Source organism: Cnephaeus nilssonii, assembly GCF_951640355.1.
Source record: "Cnephaeus nilssonii genome assembly, chromosome: 7".
NCBI classification, from domain to species: Eukaryota; Metazoa; Chordata; class Mammalia; order Chiroptera; family Vespertilionidae; genus Cnephaeus; species Cnephaeus nilssonii.
In genome coordinates, this window is record NC_137078.1 from 34,422,109 (window position 1) to 34,441,812 (window position 19,704).

At 41.6% G+C, this 19,704-nt stretch overlaps 1 protein-coding gene across 3 annotated transcripts in view; it reads right to left on the bottom strand.

Annotated features, from left to right (window-relative positions):
• BTBD8 (BTB domain containing 8) overlaps positions 1 to 19,704 on the bottom strand; it is a 94,159-nt gene that overhangs the window by 69,185 nt on the left and 5,270 nt on the right. For 2 of the 3 annotated variants that reach the window (XM_079776448.1, XM_079776447.1), the window contains exons 2-3: positions 16,189 to 16,386; positions 2,274 to 2,506 (exon numbers count right to left, since the gene is read on the bottom strand). The exons of the other annotated variant lie outside the window; for it this stretch is intronic. In XM_079776448.1, coding sequence (XP_079632574.1) covers positions 2,274 to 2,506; positions 16,189 to 16,386 — 431 coding nt within the window. The remainder of the gene's footprint in view (positions 1 to 2,273; positions 2,507 to 16,188; positions 16,387 to 19,704) is intronic. 3 annotated transcript variants of the gene reach the window in all.

Below are 19,704 nucleotides of genomic sequence, written 5' to 3' on the forward strand. Positions count from 1 at the left end.
TCTTTTCACTTATACTTAACAACTTGTTTGGCTGCTTTAATGGGTTGTGGTGGGGCCACTACAGAGCTCTAGACTACAGGCAGGAAAAATGGGTATCAAATACCAGCTCTGCCCATGTCTATATGTATGGCTTTGGGAAAGTCCTTTAATCCTGAGCCTTGGAATCCTACCTATAAAAGCAGTCTGTAACTACTTATGTCTTAGTTTATCTGAGGCTAAAGGAGATAAAATATGAATGGATTTGTCTCAAGCCTAGAATAGACATTCATTCATTCATTCTTATTTATTCACCACCAGAGGCCCAGTGCATGAAATTCGTGCATGGGGAGCCGGGGGAGTGGTGTCCCTCAGCCCAGCCTGCACCCTCTCCAATTCGGAACCCCTTGGGGGATGTCCAACTACCAGTTTAGGCCAGATCCCACAGGAAAATCCATAAACCGGCTGTCGGACATCTCTCTTGCAATCCGGGACCACTGGCTCCTAGCCACTCACCTGCCTGTGTGCCTGATCACCCCTAACCACCTCTGCCTGCTGGCCTGATCTCCCCTAACCACCCTCCCCTGCCAGCCTGATCGCCCCTAACTGCCCTCACCTGCCAGCCTCATCACCCCTAACCACCTCTGCCTTGGCCCCCGCCACCGTGGTTTTGTCCGGAAGGAGGACCAGACAACCGAAAGATGTCCGTTCAACCCGGTCTAATTAGCACATTATCCTTTTATTAGTATAGATAATAAAGTATGGTGAATAATCAGAGTAATATAACTGAGCTAAAATCACTTCGTTTGTTATTATTGTTGAACTAAATATCAGTAACAAAATCCTTTAGTTAACTGATAATTCCATATACATTCAATTTTGCTGTAACACTTGTTTTGAAAACGTAAGTTTGATCCAACACAATTGATATATTAGGAAACAATCTGAGCATAACAGAAAATTTTCATTTGCTTAGGTACAAGTTCATCCACGAGAAACACTAGGTCAATGCAGAAAACTGTACCAGCTGAACTGAACCATGGAAAAAATACACAAAGCACACATAAACACCTAAAACATCCACTAGATACTCAGTTCACTGCATGTTAGGAGCCACACCCATCCATATCTGGTGTTACAAATTCCCATCTTATTTTAGGTGGAGTTCAACCAATATTTGGGAAACCACTTTCTATTAATATATTTGTGTTTCTACATGGTCCGGCCTTTCAGAAGAGAGCACTGGCAAATTTGGATAAAAGATTAACAGTAAACATGCCTTGGAAGCTAGAGATAATGTGATGCCCCAAAAAGATTTAGAGATGCTCCTCACCCCCAAACCATTTATTTCCTTACACTCCAGAATAATGAAGCTACCTTCCTCTCCCCTCACCAGAGATGTTTTTACCTTCCAAAGCAAAGTTCTATCTGTCTCTCTGTCTCTCTCTGGTTTGGAGGATGGGCAGATCTGCTGGAACACTATAAAACTCTCCGAATTTTCATGTTCCTCTCCGTGGTGCAATCCCACTGCATGTGAAGGATAACATTCGGGCCTCACCACATAGCCTTATGGGAATTGGGGGTTGGAACTAGCACTAAGATGCTCTGTGCATAATAAAGTTTGTTCTCTGACTCAGAGATTTCAAGTTTCTTGTTAGAACATTTACTATTTCTATATATCTGTATTTCTATAGCTATATCCTTAACATCCTCCTTCCCCACCATTCCACAATAATTCACAAGCTGCAATTCCTCTGACATGCACTCCCACAAACAAGCTAAAAGCTTTTTTCAAAGTCAAATGCCATATTTATTGAAGTATTTATATATTTCTTCACCTTTTAACATGTTTTTAAAACTAAGCTATCATTTTTATTATGTTCCTATCTTTTAAAAATGTGTCATGGCAAAATTTTTAGTAATTTTTTGTGTCATGACAAAAAGTAACAGTGATTTTTGTGTTGCATGGTGTTTTTTAAGACATGCATTACATTGTATTATAACAGAACTGACTATGGTCTGGTAGATTAGAATAAGGATAACAACATGTGGAAGCTTAAAAGGATAATTGTAAATTACATGTGTATTTATTTATAATAATTCCATCTCAAATTACTTGGGAATATGAGAGTTGACCATACTATTATTTTCATTTACCCATAAAATTTCCTTTCATTTAATTTATAAAAAGAGCAGTAGAGCTTATTTTTGAAGTATGCTTTTCTCTAATTATATCAGAATATAATTACTTTCATGCCCACAAAATTTTATAAAAATCAACAAATAAAATGCCTTACCACTGGAAATAAAATTGTCCTCTTCATCGTTGATATCTGGAATTTCATGCTTCAGAAGAGAACAATCAGGTGATGTTTTATCTAAGAGCTCTAAAGATGGTCTTCCATCATTGTCAGTATACTTTCCAAAACTGAAGTCATGTTTAGTTTGTGGTAACCCACTCTCTCCTATCTTTTTCCTAAGAATTTCCTTTTCATAGTTTTTTAAGTTTCTGTTTGATGAGTATACAATCCTAAAATACAAAATGTAAAATATTAATAGAAAGAATGATGATTCTTAAAAACTAGTTTCCTACTGTGCAGCTTTCATATACAACAACTACATAATTTAAAAACATTTAAGCCCTAGCTGGTTTGGCTCAGTGGATAGAGTGTCAGACTGCAGACTGAAGGTTACCAGGTTCGATTCAAGGCACGTGGACTGAGCTGCAGGCTCGATCCACAATAGGGGGCGTGCAGGAGGCAGCCGATCAATGATTCTCTCTCATCATTGATGTTTCTATCTCTCTCTCCCTCTCTCTTCCTCTCTGAAATCAATAAAAATATATTTTTAAAAATTTAAAATCTGAACTAACTGTAGAAAAGTCTATCTAAAATAGCAGAAAGTTTGAAAAGTAGTGTATAAATATTTTTATGTTAAAGAGGAATATATAATGCCAACAAATTAGATAACCTAAATGAAGTGGACAATTCCCAGAAAGACACACACTACCAAATGTGACTTAAGAATAGCCAGGCCAGTGTTGCTCCGTGGTAGACCCACAAATCAGGAGGTCACGGTCTGATTCCCAGTCTGGGCACATGCCTGGTTTGTGGGCTCTATCCCCAGTGCGGGGTGTGCAGAAGGCAGCCGATCGATGGTTCTCATCATTGGTATTTCTTTCTCTCTCTCCCTTTCCCTCTCCCTTCCTCTCTCTGAAATCAATAAGAAAAAAAGAAGAAATAGACTATCTAAGTAGACCTAAAATAGGTAAAGAGATTGAATTAGTAATCAAAAATGTCCCACAAAGAAAAGCCCAGAACAAGGTGCCTTCACTGGTGAACGCTACCAAATGTTCAAAGAAGAATTAACACCTTTACAAATTTTTCCAAAGAGAAGAAAGCAGTTCCCAACTTATTCTGTGAGGTCAGTATTATCCTGATACAAAAGCACACGCAGACATCACACGAAAAACAACAACAACATAGACTGGTATCTTTAGTAATAAAGATGAAAACATCCTCAACAAAATAATAGCTAACGGAATCCAGCAACATATAAAAAGAATTATACATCATGACTAACTGGGATTTAACTTAGGAAATCAAGGGTAGTTAAACATATGAAAATCAATGTTATATGCCATATTCTATGGCCCGAATGTCTGTGCCCCACCCCCACAACCCATCAAAATTCAAATGTTAAAACTTAATGGTCAGTGTGATGATATTAGGAGGTGAGACCTCTGCTAAGTGATTAGGTCATTAGGGCAGAGCCCTCATGAATGGAATTAGTACCCTTATAAAAGAAACTCCGAAGTTACCCCTTGCCTCTTTCTACCATGTGAGGGCACAGTGAGAAGTCAGCAGTCTGCAACCCAGAATAGGGCCTTCACCAGAACCCTACCATCCTGGCACTCTGATCTCAGACTTCCAGTCTCCAGAACTGTGAGAGATAAATCTCTGTTGCTGATAAGTCACCTAGTCTGTGGTATATTCATATAGCAGCCCAAATCTAGCCTGAATGGACTGAGACACCATATCAACAGGACAAAACCTACATGATCATCTTAATAAACACTAAGAAAATGCATTTAACAAAACCCAAAACCTTGTCACGATAGAACACTAAACAAACTAGGAATAGAAGGGAACATGCTCAACCTGACTAAAAAAAAAGAACACCCATAGCTAACATCATACTTACCAGTGAAAGACTGAAAGCTTTCCTTCTAAGGTCAGCAAAGATATCAGCTCTCACCACTTCTATTCAATATTTAACTGGAAGTTCTAGTTGAGGCAATTAGGCAAGAAAAATAAATAAAAGGTGTCTGGATTGGAAAATAATACAAAGTTGAGCTGGTGTGGCTCAGTGGTTGAGCATTGACCCATGAACCAGAAGTTCATGGCTTGATTCCCAGTCAGGGAACATGTCTGGGTTGTGGGTTCAATTCCCAGTAGGGGGTGTGCAGGAGACAGCTGATCAATTATTCTCTCTCATCACTGATGTTTCTATCTCTCTGTCCCTCTCTGAAATCAATAAAAATATATATATTTTCAAAAGAATACACAAAGCTATCTCTATTTACAGATGACAAACCCGTACACAGAGGTTGAATTAATCACTAATGGTCAATGATTTAATCATTTGTGCCTATGTAATGATGCCTCCATAAAAACCCTAAAGGGTGGGGTTTGAAGAGCCTTCAGGTTGGTGAACACGTAAAGATATTAGGAGCATGGTTTGCCTAGAGAGGGCATGGAAGCTCTGTGCCCTTTTACACATACCTGACTCTATTCATCTCTTCTGACTATTCCTGAGTAATATCCTTTATAATAAAACTAGAGGCCTGGTGTACGTAATTCGTACACGGGGTGTGTGTGTGTCCCTCAGCCCAGCCTGCACCCTCTCCAATCTGGGATCCCTCTCACAATCCAGGACTGCTGGCTCCCAACTGCTCGCCTGCCTGCCTTCCTGATTGCCCCAAACCGATTCTGCCTGCCAGCCTGATCACCCCCTAACCACTACCCTGACAGCCTGATTGATGCCTAACTGCTCCCCTGCCAGCCTGATTGCCCCTAACTGCCCTCCCCTGAAGGCCTGGTCACCCCTAACTGCCCTCCCCTGCAGGCCTCGTCACCCCTAACTGCCCTCCCCTGCAGGCCTGGTCCCCCCCAACTGCTCTCCCCTGCAGGCCTGGGTCCCCCCGCAACTTCCCTCCTCTGCTGGCCTGGTCACCCCTAACTGCCCTCCCCTAAGTGCCTCTGCCTGCCTGATTGCCCCTAACTGCCCTCCCCTGCTGGCCTGATCTTGCCCTAAACACCCCTAACTGCCTTCCCCTGCCAGCCTGATCTCATCCCCAACTTCCCTCCCCTGCCAGCCTGATCTAGCCGCCAACGGCCCTCCCCTGCCAGCCTGATCTCGCCCCCAACTGCCCTCCCCTGCTGGCCTGAACTCACCCCCCCAACTGCCCTCCCCTGCCGGCCTGATCTCACCCCCAACTGCCCTCCCCTGCTGCCCTGATTGCCCCCAACTGCCCTCCCCTGCTGGCCTGATCTTGCCCCCAACGGTCCTCCCCTGCCGGCCTGATCACCCCCAACTGCCCTCCCCTGCTGGCCTGATCCCGCCCCCAACTGCCCTCCCCTGCTGGCCTGATCTCGCCCCCAACTGCCCTCCCCTGACAGCCTGATCTTGCCCCCAATAACCCTCCCCTGCCAACCTGATCTCGCCCCTAACTGCTCTCCCCTACTGGCCTGATCACCCCTAACTGCCTCTGCCTGCCTGATCGCCCCTAACTGCCATCCCCTGCCGGCCTGATCTTGTCCCCAACTGCCCTCTCTGCCTTGGCCCCCACCACCATGGCTTTGTCCAGAAGGAAGTCGGACATCCAGAAGATGGCCAGTCGACCCGGTCTAATTAGCATATTACCCTTTTATTAGTATAGATTATATAGGATAGGATTGCTGAAATTGGGGGGGAGCCTTTTTCAGTAGGAGGAGATGCTCTTGGCAGACAAAAATACATAATCCCTATATCTGACAGCCAGCCATATGCACTATACTGTCAAACCGGTCACTAAAAAATTTAACCTCTTTCTTACACCTTACACCAAACAGTTGTTGCCCTTAAAACCCCTCCTCAGCCCCCACCTTAGGTTCTGCCTTCGCAGTTCACCCAGATTAGGTTCTGATTGGTCGGTTTCTATGCCAGTCAGCGTCAAAAGCTCCACCTCCTAGACAGCCATTGGCTCCTCGCACTTCACCCAGATTTGGTTCTGATTGGTCGGTTTCTATGCCAGTCAGTGTCTAAAGCTCTGCCTCCCAGGCAGCCAGTGGTTCCTCACAGTTCACCCAGATTTGGTTATGATCGGTCGGTTTCTATGACAGTTAGCGTCTCCGAGCCTATCTCCGGGCCTGATCAGAGAGGTGGGGCTGATCAGCAGCCCCCACAGAGGCCCAGAGAGAAAGAGAGGCACAGCTGCTGGCCAGGCCCAGAGAGAAAGAGAGAGGCAAGTGCTGATCAACAGCTGCCACAGAGGCTACTGATCAGACCCTGCTTCTCTCTCCAGGCCTCTCTGGGCCTGATCCACAGCCCCCTCGGCAGTCAGTGCTGGGTCGCTGTGCCTGCAGCAGTGGCAGTCAGTGCTGGGTCACCACGGCAACCCAGCACTGACTGCAGGACTGATTTCTGGTCGGTCGAGCCTTCGGTCGTTATGGTCCCTGGGTTTTTATATATTAGGAAGGATGATAAGATCCAAGAGAAGAGAAACTTGTTTTTTGAAAAGCGAAAATTGCTGGAGCAATGTCTCTGAGTAGGTGAAAAGGAATAGGATGAGATCTAGTGGACAAGGGGAGAAATTGATTGTAAAGCACTGACAGTTCATCAATAGTAACAAGAGGAATGACAAAGCATATGATGCAGATGCAAGTGAGTAGATGTGTGAGAAATCTGTGCAAGTTCTCTTCCAATTGCCTTGATTTCCTCAATGAAATAGAAAGCAAGGTTATGAAGTGAGAACAAATGTAAGGGAAGAGCAGTTGAAAGTTCAAGAAAGCAGAGGTGTGAAATATCAAGGAGAATGGGAGAGCAAATGAAACCAGGGAAATATTATATGATTGCATGTAATATGACCAACAGCACTAAATGCCTACTTGAGGCTCATGGTCATGATGTTTTTTAAAAATCTTTATTGTTGAAAGTATTGCACATGTCCCTTTTTTCCCCTCATTGGCCCTTTGGTTGATTTCCCCAAGCAAGCACCCCCCACACACACACACACTTCTTCCCCTTCTATTATTAGTCTGTTTCATGCTTCTATGTCTCTGGATCTGTTTTGTTCATCAGTTTATTTTGTTCATTAGATTCCACATATGAGTGAGATCACGTGATACTTGTCTTTCTCTGACTGGCTTATTTCACTTAGCATAATACTCTCCAGCTTCATTTAAAGTGAGACCAGCCCTAGATAGTTTGGCTCAGTGGACAGAGCATCAGCCTATAGACTGAAGGGTCCCCGTCAGGGCACATGCCCAGGTTGCGGAATTGATCCCTATTGGGGGTGTGTAGGAGGCAGCCGATCAATTGCAAAACTGTTTCAGCCATAGCATAATGATTCTCATCATTGATGTTTCTATTCCCCTTCCTCTCTGAAATCAATTTATTTATATAGATATAGATATATAGATATAGATATATAGTGAGACTCACTAGCATGTGTTTTTCTCCTGTCTTATTTTATATATATACTAGAGGCCTGATGCACAAAATTCGTGCATGGGGGTGGGGGAGAGGAAGGGGTTGTCCTTCAGCCCAGCCTGCACCCTTTCCAATCTGGGACCCCTTGAGGGATGTCCACTGGGATCGGGCCTAAATGGGTGGCTGGACATCCCTTTCACAATCCAGGACTGTTGGCTCCAAACCGCTTATCTGCCTCTGCCTGAATGCCCCTAACCGCTTCCGCCTGCCAGCCTGATCACCCCCTAACCACTCCTGCCAGCCTGATCAACGCCTAACTGCTCCCTCACCAGCCCGGTCACCCCTAACTGCCCTCCCCTGCAAGCCTGCCCCCTCCCAACTGTCCTCCCATGCAGGACTGGTCCCCCCCAACTGCCCTCCCCTGCTGGCCTGGTCTCCCCCAACTGCCCTCCTCTGCTGGCCCACTACCCCTAACTGCCCTCCCCTGTAGGCCTGGGTCCCCCCCCCCCCCAACTGTCCTCCCCTGCAGGCCTGGTCCCTCCCAACTGCCCTCCCCTGCAGGCCTGGTCCCCCCCAACAGTCCTCCCCTGCTGTCCTGGTCCTCCCCAACTGCCCTCCTCTGCTGGCCTGGTCTCCCCTAACTGCCCTCCCTGCTGGCATGATTGCCCACAACTGCCTTCCCCTGCAGGCCTGGTCCCCCCCAACTGCCCTCCCCTGCAGGCCTGGGTCCCCCGCAACTGCCCTCTCTTGCTGGCCTGGTCTGCCCCAACTGCCCTCCTCTGCCGGCCTGGTCACCCCTAACTGCCCACAACTGCCCTCCCCTGCAGGCCATCTTGTGGCAGCCATCTTGTGTCCACATGGGGGCAGCTATTTTTGACCACATGGGGGCAGCCATCTCGTGTCTTGGAGTGATGGTCAATTTGCATATTACTCTTTTATTAGATAAGATATATATATAGTGAGACTGACTAGTATGTGTTTTTCTCCTGTCTTACTTGACTGTATAGATGCAGGAATGGAGTAGTCAAAGGGTTGCACTCTAGGTTTAGAGTTTTGACATGCAAATAAGATAAATTCAGAGGGGAGGGGGAATAGAGGCTGTATGTAAAGGAAGTGACACAATGATAGAAAGGAATGTAAGCAGAGTAAGGATGGAAATGAAAACATCAGCAGATAAGAAACGATAAAATTTTGTAAGATTAACTGCAGGTCCTGGTGGAGTTAATGAATTATTAGAATTGGAGCTTTAAAGGAGTGAACTAGAAAAATAGGAGGCAGAAGTTAAGAGAGTGAGATGCTTAGAATCTGATTGTGGAGAGTTGCAGTTATTGATAATGACATAACATTATTTCACTTGGTATTGAGTGGTCAAGGTATAATGGAAAACAAGATTACCAGAAAATGGGAATTAAGGAACTAAGAGGCCATTGTATTAAAAACACCATCTATGCCCTGGCCAGTTTTCTCAGTGGTTAGAACATCAGCCCGTGGACCGAAGGGTCTCGCGTTTGATTGGTTACCTTGGTTGTAGGTTCGATCCCTGGCCCTGGTGGCAGAGGGCTAGAGACTCTGGGCTACAAAGGTGGTCTTTAGATGTCTGGTATTTAGCCATGGAAAGATTAGAGCAGAGGAATATTACTTTCTGGAGTGTAAGAACCAGATAAAAGACATGGGTGCCTGAATGAACTCTGGACTGGGTGGTTTGCTTATCAAAGGCATGCTTACAGGAATTAGCTAACTGTGGGGCCCTACTTCATCAGGGTCAGTAGGGCCCCAAATGCCAAAATATCAAGAACACAGAAAATATAGTTAAATATCCTCTCTAATAAAATGGTAATATGCAAATTAACCATCACTCCGCTACATAAGCCATGCCCACCAGCCACGCCACACCCACCAGCCAATCAGGGCGAGTATGCAAATTAACCCCAATCCAAGATGGCTACAGCCACAGAGAGCAAGGTTTCCCAGGTAACAGAGCAAGCCAAGCTTTCCATAGCCGTTGCAGGCCTAAGCCTCCACTCAAGCTACAAAGTTTCAATTATAGAAGGTAAACAAATTCAAACAAATGGTGGCAGAATGGAGCTTGAGAGAGCAGGCCAGGGTTGCTGACGGCAACAGGGGAAGCAAAGCTTTCCGCACACCCTGGCCGGGCTCACCCGCTTAAGGCTACAAAGTTTCAATTGTAGAAGGTGAATTAACTGCCACAGAAATGGCTGCCGCCCCAGAAATGGCTGCCGCCCCAGGCTACAAAGTTTCAATTGTAGAAGGAAAATAAATTCCAGATAACAGGGCCTCCCCTTGGGTTGCCAGGAGGCGTGGCCGGCCTGCAAACCACCACAGGCCCCTCGCTCAGGCCGCCCCACACCCCAAGGGAACCCCCACCCTTATCTGTGACACCCTTCAGGGCAAACCAGCTGGCCCCCACCCCTGTACCAGGCCTCTATCCTATCTAATAAAAGAGTAATATGCAGATTGGTCATCACTGCAACACACAATATAGCTGCCCCCATGTGGTCAAAGATCCTGCCCCCATGTGGACACAAGATGGCCACCACAAGATGGCCAGCAGGAGAGGGCAGTTGGGAGGCACCTGGCCTGCAAGGGAGGGCAGTTGAGAGGGACCAAGCCTGCAAGGGAGGGCAGTTGGAGGTGATCAACCCTGCAGGAGAGGGCAGTTAGGGGTGACCAGGCCGGCAGAGGAGGGAAGTTGGGGGCAAACAGGCTGGCAGCAGAGTGGTTAGGGGGTGATCAGGCTGGCAGGCAGAAGCGGTTAGGGGCAATCAGGAAGGCAGGCAGGCAAGCACTTGGGAGCCAGCAGTCCTGGATTGTGAAAGGGATGTCCGACTGCCCGTTTAGGCCCGATCCCAGGGATCGGGCCTAAACGGGCAGTCGGACATCCCTTGTGGGGTCCCAGATTGGAGAGGGTAAAGGCTGGGCTGAGGGACAACCCCCCTCCGTGCACGAATTTTGTGCACCGGGCCTCTAGTAATTAATACAAGAGTATACCTATCCCACCCACCTCCACCCCTACTAGTCAGTATAAAGGACGTAGGAGAGAAAACAGCCAGCACTCAAGAAAGCTGCAGGGAAAATGGAATCCTTGGTTTTGTGTTTTTCTATATGTTTACCTTATTGATATTTTATCCTAGCATTTCCCAGTTATTGATGTTAAACTTAAAATTCAAAGATCTTCCCTCTTTTCTTTCCTTTACACACACATGCACACATACAAATATACATACAGTCTCACAACTATAACATAGGAAGTCTTGTTGGGAAATCAAAGATTTTTATAACCCTGAGTTAAATTTTAATCATGAGATCATAAAGCAAACACTACTTTCCACTAAATCATTTGATCCAAATTTGAAGTCACTGTATAAAAAACAACTTTTCAAAAACTGTATTTCCAACTCTAACTCAAGTATACACCAAAGTACTCTATATTAAGTAGCAACATAACAGAATATTTCAAAATTTTTATTGGTTATTTAAAGAGAAAGAATGTGCCTTGAAGACACTTATAAGGAGTGAATTTCACAAAGTAAAAACTCAAAAATCTTTTTTATCAGGATTTTTACTAAACAAAAAATTTAACCTCATATTTTACATTATAACCTTCTACTTATGCTTTATATTAATATAGAGAAGTTTCAATGTAAAGTGCTAAAGAATGGGAGAGGGTACATAACAAACACTTTCTATATGTAAGAGAATACATGAGGTACCCTGGGGATGTTCACATCAATGAGATGATTTAATCTCAAGGAGCTTATATAACAACAGACATACATGACTAACCTACTACAAAACAGAACGTGACTAAGTGCTTAAAAGAGAGGACTGTGAAGCACAAAGCCATTTACTCCAAGCTCCTGTTCTAAAGATGAAAAACACACACAAGCTAACAGAAATCATAAAACAAGATAATGCACAGCCAGAAGGCAGATCTCTGTCTTGTTGCCAAGTCCAGTGCTTCCTCCACTCTACCATGCTGTCTCTCATTCGATCTTTTTTCTATCCGTTTTATTTATTTTTTAACTGTATTATTATTCCATTATTAAGAAATTCACCTCTATTACTGTCATGAAGTGGAGGTTGGGTTAACTGACGAGTTCTTGAGGTACCTACACCCCACTCTGGACTTCCTGGTTATAACCACTATCTCAACTGAAAGCCAGACTCAGGAAGCCTCAATCCCTGCGTCTCATTCCTGTAAGATGCCAAAACCAACTATGGAGGAGGCTTTTTTCAGAGAAGAGAACTTTGTCTTCCCAGAAGACAAACCTACTTTGCCTTAAAAGGTAGATAGCAACCCAAACCACAAACAGATTGTGACCTCCAAAACCTCAATTCCATCATTTTTAATGATCACAAATAAAGGATAACATTGATGGAATTTCTCCTTTTCTCTAATAAATAAAACTTTGGTCTATATCAAGCATCTACTTATAAACATACATTCAATACCTAAAGAAATGTGTAATTTCATAGGACCAACTACTATGAATAACACTTATTAAAATGTATTTAGTGCTTACCATATGGCAGGTCACTGTGCTAAGTGCTTTATGAGCATCTCATTTAACCCTCACAACAGCACTCTGAAGTGGGTATTGTGATGATGTCCATTTTTTTCAGGTGAGGAAACTAATGATAACTGTTTAGTTCAAATTCATAGTTAGAAGTGGTGGACCTGGCTTGACTACAAAGCCTGCTCTTACAACAATGCCTCTATACCACCTACTAGAGAAAAAAATAAATACATTTAAAATTGATAGTTGAAACTCAATGATGAGCCTATGATCTATACTGGAAGATAACAATGATTTTCTAAATTTCTCTTACAGTCTCTGTTTAAATTATATGTCACTGTTCTTACACATGGGGAGAAGCTAAGATTAGGCAATTTTCCATTTATGCTTGTAGGAGCTTCATATAAGAAACTCTGAAATAAAGAAATAGGCCATTTAAGCAATGACTGGAGCATAAAATGAAGAAAAAATAAGCCAAATCAAAGAAATATACTTAAAATTTAATCACTCAAAAGTAATTTTCTATGCTAAAGTCAACATGATTTTGATTATAGGCAAGAAGTATGTCAGCAAACAGCTAAAAGCCTAGCATCTAAAAAACACCTAGGATCCAGTACATAAAAACAGAAAAATCTAACTGAGTTCTCATAAAAGTCAAACTGATAACTGGCATTAAGGACAGACATACAGACCAATGAAATAGAACTGAGAAACCAGAAATAAACCCTAACGTTTACAAAGTATCATAGACTAGTGGCTTAACCAACAGAAATTTATTTCTCACAATTCTGAAAGCTGGAAGTCCAAGATCAGGGTACCACCATGGTCGGGTTCTGGTGAGAACTCTCTTCATGGCTTGTAGTTAGTCAACTTCTTGCTGTATCCTCACATGGCACAGAGCAGACTCTGGTATATCTTCTTACAAGGGCACTATTCCCATCATGAGGGTCCCACCCTCATGTCCTCATTTAAATCTAATTACCACCCAAAGGCACAAAATATAGTCCCTGAATATCATCACACTGGAGGTTATGACTTCAACATATAAGTTTTGGGGTAAAACAATTCAGTCCATAGCAATGGGCAACGGATTTTCAACAAGGATGTACAGGCAACCATATGGGGAAAGAAGTCTCTTCAAAAATGGTCCTGGAATAACTAGATATCACACACAAAAGAATGAAGTTGGACCCTTCCTCATATAAAAAAACAAACAAACTCTAAATGGATTATAGAGGGCTAAATGTAAGAGCTAAAAGCATAAAACCAAGGACATGTTGCCATCTCCACCTAGTTTAGACTTCATACCCCAGGACCTGGTCCTTTTTTGGCTAGCATACGGCTCCATAAACCCTTTCTTTTTTTAAAAAATATATTTCATTGATTTTTTTACAGAGAGGAAGAGAGAGGGATAGAGAGTTAGAAACATCGATGAGAGAGAAACGTCGATCAGCTGCCTCTTGCACACCCCCTACTGGGGATGTGCCCACAACCAAGCTACATGCCCTTGACCGGAATCGAACCTGGAACCCTTGAGTCCGCAGGCCGACGCTCTATCCACTGAGCCAAACCGGTTTCGGCCATAAACCCTTTCTTAAAAAAGATAAAATAAAATAAAATAAAATAAATAAAAAAATAAAATAAAATAAAACCATCCTATCCTATATAATAAAAGGTAATATGCAAAGCAACCGAATGGCGAAACGACGGGTCGCTATGATGCACATTCACCACCAGGGGGCAGATACTCAACGCAGGAGCTGACCCCTGGTGGTCAGTGTGCTCCAACAGGGAAAGCACCACTCAGCCAGAAGCCACTCATGGAGCCTCTCCCGTCTCTGCAGCAGCGCTAAGGATGTCTGACTGACGGCTTAAGTCTGTATGTCTGTCCTTAATTCAATTTAAACATCTGCTCTTCTTATCATCCAGTAATGACACTTTGAGGCCCCCAAGAGGCAATACCTCATCCCTAGCTCAGAATGTCTTATACCTCAATTCCCTTTTCTATCTCTGCTCATCTCATGTATGTGTCGTTCCCATGTGCACGAGATTAAATTTATTTACTCTTGACAATCTGCCTCCTGTTGATTTGATTATTTGGCCAGCCAAAAGAACCAGAGGAGGGAAAGAGAAAATTTTCCCCTTCCTCACACTTATTATCAATCACTGAAATAAAATACCACTAGCCAGTACATACCTAGTCCTTAACACACGACCTTGCCCAAAATAGGGCACAATAAATATCTACTAAGTAAGTGTAGGTGAGGGGTGGTAGGACAGAAAACCACTAAAATATTATTAGAATGATACTAACTTCCATATATTAGAGAAAGGGAAGAAATGATGGGATGGCAGTATTTAAATTACTGAAATGAAATACAAATAAACACCTCAAAATTTATAAACATAAAAAAACTTAGTTAACAAGTTTTATAATGCTTATTCATATGCCAGGCATCTTACATTTGAGGAAATTCCAGGCACAAGGGGTTAAGTTTGAGGCACACAGCTACCAAATGGCAGAGCAGGGAATTTGATCCCAGGCACTTTAGTCCTAGAGTCCATGTTCTTAAACACTAAGACAAAAAATTTTCAACCAGTGTGCTGTAAGAATTTTTAAAACATGTAATACCTGACTATTTAGTCGGGTCACTGGACTCTTTTTCCTTAGATTGTCAAATTTAAAAAATGACAACAGCCAACATAACAATAGGTAATCGGGTGTGAATAAATCAAAATTATACTGATTTTTGTCAGATTGGCAAAAAATATTTTTAAAAATCTGTGTGCTGTAGTATTGTAGTAATTAGTTTATATGTGCCATAAGATAGAAAAGGTTGAAAAATCAATGTACTAAGGCCGTGGTTGGCAAACTGCAGCTCACGAGCCACATGCAGCTCTTTGGCCCCTTGAGTGTGGCTCTTCCACAAAATACCACGGCCTGGGCGAGTCTATTTTGAAGAAGTGGCGTTAGAAGAAGTTTAAGTTTAAAACATTTGGCTCGCAAAAGAAATTTCAATCGTTGTACTATTGGTATTTGGCTCTGTTGACTAATGAGTTTGCCGACCACTGTACTAAGGTATTTAAGACCTCTCTGAAGTCATTTAAATAGGTTCTTTAAAAAGAGATACAATTTTGAGTAAATACATTAGAAAGTACTTTCCCCCAATACATTTAGCAAAAGTTAGTGTCAAATAATTATACATTTGCACAGATAACAGCAAAGCATTAAAATTGAATTCTATTCAATTAGAAATGGGGATTAATATAAAGTACTTTATCCCATTATTTAACAATGACAATTCTCTAACTTCACCAAACACAGTTCAATGGAAGTTCTATTTTCAAAAATGTTGGCCACATACAAGTCAAGAGAATAAAAATTATGATCTCATATTTTTATAAACATACATAATTTACTTAAAGCTTTACATATCAATAATATAGAGGTCAGTATAGCAATGGTTCTCAACAGAGGGCAAATTTACCCCAGAGAACTTCTGGCAAGGTCTGGAGACATTTTGGTTGTCACAACTTGTGGGGGAGGAGCTCTAGGAAGGATGTGGAGGGGAAGTGCTGCTGATATCTAGTGGCTACAGGCCAGGGATGCTGCTAAACATCCTAAAATGCACAGCACAGCCCTTACAACAAAGAATTATCTAACCCAAATGTCAACAGTGCTACTGTTGAGAAATCCTGGCATAGAGTAATTCATTCAAATTAACAGATAGCTCACTACTCATTTCTTCTCTCTCAGGATCAATCTCAAGTTAGTATGTAGCCTCTACCAATACTAAGTCTCCTAATACTCTAATACTAATACTTAGCCTCTACTAATACTAAGTTAAGATAATTTGGAATTTAAATGAATGGATTTTTCTTAAAAGTTTATAAAAATATATGAAATGACATACATATGTTTTAAAAATGATTACATATTAGACTTAAATATAAGAGAAAAAAAGGTAAAGAAAGCACTTACTGTAAAAATGTTCTAAATTCTGAAGCTTCAAAGTTCTCCACAGCAATAGGCTCATGATTTGTTAGATTATTTGATGTCTGTCCAATACTATGAAAATAGAAGTCAGGAACTCTTGCAAAAAGGACTGCTCTGTGTGCTTTGAACAAAGTACAACCTATAGAGAAAGTAACATCTGTATGGATTTCTTCCCTTAGAAGCCTGTCAGGAATAAAAAGGAACAATAGTTTAATTAGTGATACTCACAGATATATAATACTAGAGGCCCAGTGCATGAAATTCGTGCATGGGTGGGGGGTGGTGTCCCTCAGCTCGGCCTGCACCCTCTCCAATCCGGTACATCCCTCTCACAATCCAGGACCACTGGCTCCTAACTGCTCACCTGCCTGCCGGCCTAATCTCCCTAATTGCTCTCCCCTGCCAGCCTGACCCCCCTAACTGCTCTCCCCTGCCAGCCTGCTCGCCCCTAACCGCCTCTGGCTTGGCCCCGCCGCCATGGCTTTGTCCAGAAGGACATCTGGAAGGTCATCTGGAAGCTGTCCGGTCTAATTAGCAAATTACCCTTTTATTAGTATAGATACCCATTTTTATAAAGTAAGTTTTAAAAATAACACAAACAAAATAAATACAGAGGTAGCATAAAATAAATATGTTAATATAAAAATGAGTTTGTTCTTAGTTCATTTCAAAGAACACTATTTAATATTGGCTATGAATCTAACTTTCCAAAAGTTATATGTGAAAACCAAAGTAATTTCACTAAAAGAGTAAGACTACTTTTTCAAAAAATATTTTTTATTCCTTTTAATAATAGTAAAATGTATCTCCTGCTATTTGTGTTGATTTTCTATTTTAGATTTATTTTGAGAAAACAAAGTAATAATATAGTTGACATTGTGCAGAATCAATTTTTTTAAATCTTACTAAAATTGAAGTAAAAAAAGTAAACAGTCAACAACACCAGCAAACCAGATATAACAATAGATAATACAGATTAGAAACCAGTACACTTTGTTCTGACCATTGTTAAATACCAAGTCTGAAATGCAGACTTGGCTTCAAGAATGTGACATTTAAGCCCTTTTCCACCACCACCCCCATAACAAACACAACTAACCATACTCTAATCTATTATTAAAATGATTTAAAACCCATTCAAATTCTTTTATTAATGTACAGACATAGCCCACTGATAATATGTGTGGTAAGGTGATGGAAGAACAGAAATCAGCATAATAGAAACTGTGATAATACAATATTTGTCTCCATGGTAAGTATATATTTTACTTCATATTACTATAACATTATCATCAACAAGGTATGTATTCTCAGAGGACTTGTATTTGCAGGGTATAATTGGCAATCACACCAGTTCACTATAGGAGTCCAAGTAATGGATAAGATATCCATTACAGTGAAAGCTTAGAATGTTGCCATTAACACACTCCCCTAAGACCAAGTTAATGGCTCTTTTTCTGTTCCCATCGCATCAGTACATACCTCTATTACAGTACTTCTGTCATCGCATCATCATTTTTATGTGTCTTTTTCCCTATTAGACAATGAACTCCCCAAAGGCAAAAATTGTGTATCTTCAGTATATACTAAGAGCTCAATATCTGCTGTTAAATTTTGTTGTATTTTATCCTAAACAAGACAAATGCTTCAGAGCAAAGCTTTTAGAAACTTGGAAATGACGAGCAAACAGATGCATTTTAGTCAACATTTTCATCAATAATTTATTCTCATAGTTGATTTTTAAAGTTATGCAAAAATGTATTGGTTTCACAAAAATTAATACAAATTCAAATTGTACAAATAATTGTTCATTCTTCCCACCCACCTTCTTTCCATCCCCCACTTCGCCAAGGAAGCACTGCAGTTGGTAGCCATATAACTTTCACTAGAGAATCTGTTTTGCTCATAATAGATGATCATGAGTATTTAAAAAAAATTTTAAAGTTAGTGTTAAAAAAATTGTTAATGTGAAAATACAGTGCTTTTTATTTTATAAAACCACTTGTATCAGTTACAAGTAACAATATCTGACTTGGACCTCTTAAGAGAGGTTTATTGGCTCAGCTAATAGTAAGATCTAAAAGAAGGACAGGTTAGAGCAAAGGCTCAATGATGTCAAGGCCCAGCTTCTTTCCACATCATTTCTCTACCAACAACTACTATATTAACCTATCTAAAGCATTTTAGACTGCTGATTGAACCTAATTATCACTAAAATATTTATTGAACAAGTACTATGTACTAAGCACTGTGGACATAAACATGCCTAAAACATAATATCTGCCCTCAAAGAGTATATAGAATAATAGTAGTGAGGGCATGCCTGAAAATTGAAGAGCATGATATATTCAATCGCACAAATAAGTAAATTTTGTTCAGAGACAGACATAAGAAAAGACCTTATAGAGGACATGAAAACCAAATGGGATTTTAAAGATTGAGTAAGAGTTGGTCACAGAAACAAAGCAAGGTAGAAAAGAGTTCCTGATATATATGAGTGCAGAGCTACAAACTGGTCAGCAAAGTATTGAGATGAGAAATGGAAGATGAAGCTGTAGGGATAAAGATGAATAAGAGGCAAAGAGCCTGGCTCAGTGGTTGAGTGTCAACCTATGAACCAGGAAATCATGGTTCGATTACCGGTCAGGGCACATGCCCGGGTTATGGGCTTGATCCCCAGTGTGGGGCCTGCAGGAGGCAGCTGATTAATGATTCTCTCTCATTATTAATGTTTCTATCTCCCTCTCCCTTCCTCTCTGAAATCAATAAAAATATATATTTTTTAAAAAGAGGCAAAGAGCTGAATTCTATCTTACAGTTGAAGGGGAATCACCAAATGGTTCAAAACATGAATAAATTTATTTTTCAAAATATCACCTGTTAGCTGTGTAGAAGAGGAATTAGGGGAACATGAGAATGAAGAATGAAGATGAGAAAACTACTATACAGCACAGATGAGTGATGTAAAGGAATTATGCCAGGAGAAAATGAATGGTGACAGAGAATAAGGATAGAATTAAAATATATTTAGGTAATAAAACTGGCAATAGTTGGTGACTGGATGTAGAAGGTGAAGGGAATAAGCTAGGATCTCTCCATTATTTGGTTTGGACAACTGGGTGCTGGTGATGCCACCAACCTGTAATCTATATCTGTTCTCCCAATTTCCCTACTATACTCCAGACATATTTCCAAAGGTCTCTTTGATATGGCTTTCTGAACATTCACCATGTTCCTCCCTTTCAAATGTCCTAAGATTTGGCACCACCTTCTTTGTTTTCCTCTCCCTGTTCCTCCACATGTAATTGGTCACCAAGCTCATCAATTGCCATATGAATCCCTTTCACCTTTTCTATTTATGCCACCATTATGTATCTCCAACTATTACAAAATCTCCTGGCTGGTTTCCTAGTTTCAATTTCTCTTTCCTCAATTCAAAACCTAAATATGTTGATCCTTTATTTAAAAATAAAAACACCAATGGGTACACCTGAAACTAAT